Source organism: Austrofundulus limnaeus, unplaced genomic scaffold, assembly GCF_001266775.1.
Source record: "Austrofundulus limnaeus strain Quisiro unplaced genomic scaffold, Austrofundulus_limnaeus-1.0 Scaffold294, whole genome shotgun sequence".
NCBI classification, from domain to species: domain Eukaryota; kingdom Metazoa; phylum Chordata; class Actinopteri; order Cyprinodontiformes; family Rivulidae; genus Austrofundulus; species Austrofundulus limnaeus.
Window position 1 is genome coordinate 252,980 of NW_013952696.1, and position 5,387 is coordinate 258,366.

The 5,387-nt window shown below is 40.7% G+C and overlaps 1 protein-coding gene across 1 annotated transcript in view; it reads right to left on the reverse strand.

Annotated features, from left to right (window-relative positions):
• Positions 1–90: 90 nt before the first annotated feature.
• LOC106526800 (MAGUK p55 subfamily member 7) overlaps positions 91–5,387 on the reverse strand; it is a gene marked incomplete at its 3' end in the record, with an annotated part of 36,690 nt that continues 31,393 nt past the window's right edge. The window contains 4 exon segments of the mRNA XM_014021484.1: positions 91–234; positions 880–988; positions 1,080–1,173; positions 1,261–1,341. Of these exon segments, the coding sequence (XP_013876938.1) occupies positions 91–234; positions 880–988; positions 1,080–1,173; positions 1,261–1,341 (428 nt within the window).

Genomic DNA, 5,387 nt, shown 5'->3' on the forward strand with positions numbered 1-5,387 from the left:
TATATATATATATACTGTATATGACAGAGAAAACAAGACTTAACTGACAAATCCTGCTTTACATCACAAATCAGGAGTGGTTTTCCTTACTGAAAAGATTCTGACTTGGTTCGTGTTTTCTTCATCACATACAAATTTAGCTCTCCTCCTGGTGAGGCGCAGCTCCTCGATTCGTGGAGGTTTCACAAACACCACGTAAGGTTTGAATTCAAAGGAGTACACACAGCCTATTTTCTGTAAAGACAAAAAGATTTGGTAATTATAGAAAAAATGTTTACAGGTTGTATGAAGATTCTTCTCCTAGTTAGATCAATCTTTTAAAAGGCTTCTAAATTTCACCTGCTGAGAATCAAGTCACTTGTAAATGTATAGCTGAGCATGATGTTCATCTTTCTTTACACCTCCACAGAACATGTAATTAATGATTTGTTTTAAAATGACAATGCATAATTTGGTTGAAAAATTATTAAAACCTTATTTTAAATCAATGTCAAAGTATCACGTCAACATTAAAGATAACTGCGATGAAAGGTAATAAAACAAACAAAATTTGAACTTATAAAATAGGCTATTTTTTTATTTTTATTATTTTTTAGTTTATTATCTCCTTCAGATTGGTACTTCTCTATTTCCAGTAGTGGATGATTTTTTACAGCGCATGTAATTTCCGGTTAGCTCAGCTTCCTTCAGGGTTGAGCTGGTCCACTACTGTACGTCATGGCTAAATGTTAGCAAGTGAGTAAAATAAGATCCAATCGTTTTAAACTTTAACGGAGGCCACGCCTCCAGCAAGGAATTGCTTCTTAATAGCCGAGAGTCCAGACCCTCTGTGCGAAGCAAAGCAAAGAACAAGAGGCTGGTTTTTCACAGGCTACTTACACTAGGGTGCACATCCAGGAGGCACACCTTGCCTTCAGCCATCACTCTGTGCACAGCATCTAGATTTGTTCCATAGTAGTGACCTTTGTACTGACCATATTCTACAATCCTGTCGGCACAGACAGAGAGAGAATAAGAATAGTTAAGTAATAGTATAACAGATAGCTCATAAAAGACTAAATAAGTTGCTTATGCAGTACCTCTGATTCAGAATGTCCTCCTCAAACTTTTGAACAGAGACAAAATGATAATCTACTCCTTCACGCTCCTGTTTCCTCTTCTCTCGTGTTGTGTCTGAAAAGCAAACAGACTGGGCTGAAGGCCATGTTAAAAGACATGTTTTGGTATTCAGGTTAGGAAACCTGCAGAGGTTTGCCTTACATGGCACACTGGTGCCATAATGGTCGGGGTCGGAGATCACTAGCCTTCTCTTTAGTTCAGTTGTGCCAACGCCACCTGGCCCTCGAGACAAAGATCAAAACACAGTTTTTTTATGCAAGGAATATTAATGGTGTAGAAATGTTTTCTTGAGACAAACCCAACAATAAATGACACATCTGTCTTTATCATCAAAGCAGTGGAGTCAGACGGGTGAATTTCACTTTAATTTCAATCAAAAAATTCTCAAACCACCCTCTGTCTGCATCTGGTCAATATTTAATGTTCCTGCACTCCCTGGAAAACACATAGCAGTTTATGTAAATGTAACATCTGCAAAGCCCTGCAGTATCTGCGTCATGATGTAGGAAATGCAGGATGGAGGACATCTGGGATCATTTTGAGTGACAGTTTCTGTAGATCCAGATTGCATCAGAGTCTGATGGAGTGCAGTTTAATAGTAGAAATCCTGTCATACCTGCCTTTTCCATCACTGTGCTGTATGAGCTTGATGCATTACAAAATATCCAGTTTATGGACTTTTGCCACTCAGTTACTGCTGATGTGTTCCACAGCTGCTCCAAAGAGCTGCACTGGAGTATCGTTAGGGTTGCTGGATGATCTCTTAAGCCAGGTACACACCAAACGCGTGTTGAGCAGCCGAAGCAGCCAGTTTACATGCAAAGTCTATGGTGGACGCGCATCTAAGAGCAGCGCAGCACATAGCGGCGCGTTTTGGCAGTTCAGAGCAGTGCGCAAGGTAGTGGTAGGATGTGGCAGAGCATTTTCCGTGCATGTGGCACGTCCAAAGCAGCGGCTGCTGGAGTTCAACAAACTGAACTTTGGCTGCTCGACGCGCAGCAGCAACCAGTCTGGGGAGAGTATTTTTTTCACGTGATGGTTTCATGAACCCGACACAGATGGACAGGAGCCTTTTTAGCTGAAATCGACCGTCAGTTGGTGATCTTGCTGGAGATATCAGCACCGATGTGATGAGACAGCAGCTCGCTAAACTCAGGACAAAAAAATAGTCCCTCAGCTCGCAGCTCCTGGATTGACAAAACTAACCGAACAAACCACCTCTAAATTATCTGGTGAATTAATTATCTGCTGTGCGCAACATTCGCTTGCTCTTTAGTAAATAAAGCAAAGCCATTTTATTTATTTTAACTTTATTTCAACCGTCAATACACCGGAAAACGGACAAAGACGCTCCTTCCTTTGCATCTTCAGACTCATTCGGTGTGAACAGACATCTGTTGACAAGCAGCCAAAAGCATGTGGCAGGAGCATTTGTGCTGCTCAAGATGCGTTTAGTGGGAATCCGGCTTTACAGAAGCTGTAGGGCATTACATTTACCAGCTTTCTTTGGCCTTATTGGTTTACTGTTACGAACAGTGTCTTAAATAGCCACAAAACAAGATCAGACATTTCACAACATTTTGTAAAAGATGGAAAGGAAATCCATGATCAAAATGAAATTGTAAATTGATTTAATAAGTAAATTGTGAATGTTGGTCAAAGTCTTGCAGCTAAAATACCAAAAGTAGATAAAAATGTGAGTCATACAGTCATGGTTGCACCAAAAGTATTTTCCTTGATGGAACTGACGAAGAAGAAATCCTGAATATTGTAAAAATTCTTGCAGACAAAAGATCAAAAGACTGGAAGGACATGGACACGATGTTTAAAAAGGAAATGAATCATGTTATTGAACCTTTTGCATATATCTGTAATTTATCATTTTCAACTGGTATATTTCCAGATACTATGGAAACAGCCAAGGTAATGCCTCTCTTTAAGAATGGTGAGAAATGCATGTTCAATAATTACAGACCAATATCCTTGTTACCACAGTTTTCAAAGATTTTAGAGAAATTATTTGTGCTTAGATTGGATCAATTACTCGACAAACATAATATTCTAAGTAGCAGTCAGTATGGGTTTAGAGCTAACAATTCCACATCAATGGCACTCATGGACTTCGTAGAGCAAATATCAACTGCTGTTGTTCATAAACAATACTGTGCTTGTATTTATTTTGACTTGAAGAAAGCTTTTGACACCACTGACCACACCATTCTACTTGAAAAATTGAACAAATACGGTATTAGATGACCAGCATTACAGTGGGTATCTAGTTAATTAAAGGATAGGAAACAGTTTGTACAAATAAATGATACAAGATCTGAATTAAGTAATTTTACATGTGGAGTTCCTCAAGGTTCTGTACTTGGACCAAAGTTATTCATTTAAATGTGAATGATTTGGTAAATGTGTCAGGGTTGTTCAAATGTGTTTTATCTGCAGATAATACTACATTTTTTGTTTTGGTAAAAATATAGAACGGATGTTGGAGATGATGCAAACAGAATTTGCTAAAATACAAACCTGGTTTAAACTGAAAAATTATCATTAAATTTAGATGAGACTAATTATATGATATTTGGTAACAGAAAGAAAACAACTGATGTTCCATTTAGAATTGATGGTACTGAGATCTGTAGAGTCAGTGAGGTGAAGTTTTTGGGTGTCATCATTGATGAGAAGCTGACATGGGGACCTCACATAAATCATTTAAGAACAAAAATAGCCAAATCCATTGCAGTATTGTACAAAGTAAAGGACTTATTCAATGATAAATCACTGTTTATGTTGTATAATGCAATAATTGTTTCGCACTTAATTTATTGTGTATTGATGTTTGGGGAAAAGCATGTAAAACAATAACAAATCCTGTTTTTCATTTAACAGAAAAGAGCTGTAAGAATTATTACCAGAAAATGTTACAGTCACCCATCAAATTCATTGTTCCATCAGTTGAACTTATTGAAGTTCAATGATTTGATTGATAATAGTATTTTGTCAGTTGTGTATAGGGCTCATAAACTCACACTCGTTTCAAAATGGCGGCGCCTTTGTTTGGCTGGTCCACCTCTTGCTCGTATTTACGCTTTTTCTTTATAGTTTTACGCCTGTCATGGATTATTTTATTGCTTGGTCCTTCCTTTTGTCCTCTGACCAACATGACTATCTTGGTTGCTGCAGCTCCTCAGCTCCACTATGATTGTCTGTCTCCACTGATGATACAAAGGACTATGGAGCTACCTTTCTCCACATGGGAGGACTACCACCGCACTCATCCTCTGCCGCCTCTCCTCCACCTCTTGGAGCTGGACAGACATCTAATCACCCTCCCTCACCGTCGTGGTAATCCAGCGAGGAAACACAAAAAGCGAGGCTGCCGTGCGGGTATTTCATCCAGAAAGAAGCACTCTGCTGGACCTGGTGGTTCCCTGCACAGAATCTGGCCTCACTGCCTCCTTTATCTGACTGGAGCCCAGGACCTTGGTGACCCTCTCGGTGCACACTGCACCTGGCCCAGCCTCCCACCATAGATTTCCTCCCAAAGCTGGCACCACGACTCCCGCTCCGAGCTTCGCAAAAGGAGCCTTGTCCAAGTTCCGCTGGTTTCACCGCCGGACCTCAACAACCCTCGGCCGCTCCGGATGTTTCTTCTGAACATGAGATCCATCAGCAACAAGGCTCTTCTGCTCAATGATTTGTTTCACGCTAAGGATCTTGACTTTATGTTCCTGGTTGAAACGGGGCAGAAGAAAGACGAACACTTCCACCTGAATGAGCTCTGTTCATCTGGAGACACGGTGCTCACGACGCCGCGGATGGAGAAGCAGGGCGGCGGACTCGCAGTCATACACCGCGACAATTCAACCTGCAGGTTGGTGAGCACCAGGACTTTTACCACATTTGAATCACAGACTGTTAAATTTGGATCTACTCATCCCTTCTACTGCATCTTGATTTATTGCCCTCCGGGACCCGCTTCAAACTTTCTTATGCTGCGTTCACACCCAACGCGATTTCAGCTTCAAAATCACATCCAATGCTCAAGTTGGTCGCTTGTGCACTTTGAGGTCAGACGCAGGTCACCTGTTGAAGCGCTACGGCAAGAGCCTCCCCGCCCCTCCCTCCTCTGTCGGGCTCTGTTTAATGTCGGACGAGGAAGTGGCTTTGCTTTATTTACAGAGAGCAACAGCATGTCACGTTCATCAGATAATTAATTCATAATTAATTCACCAGATAATTCAGAGACATTCTGAGTTTCATCA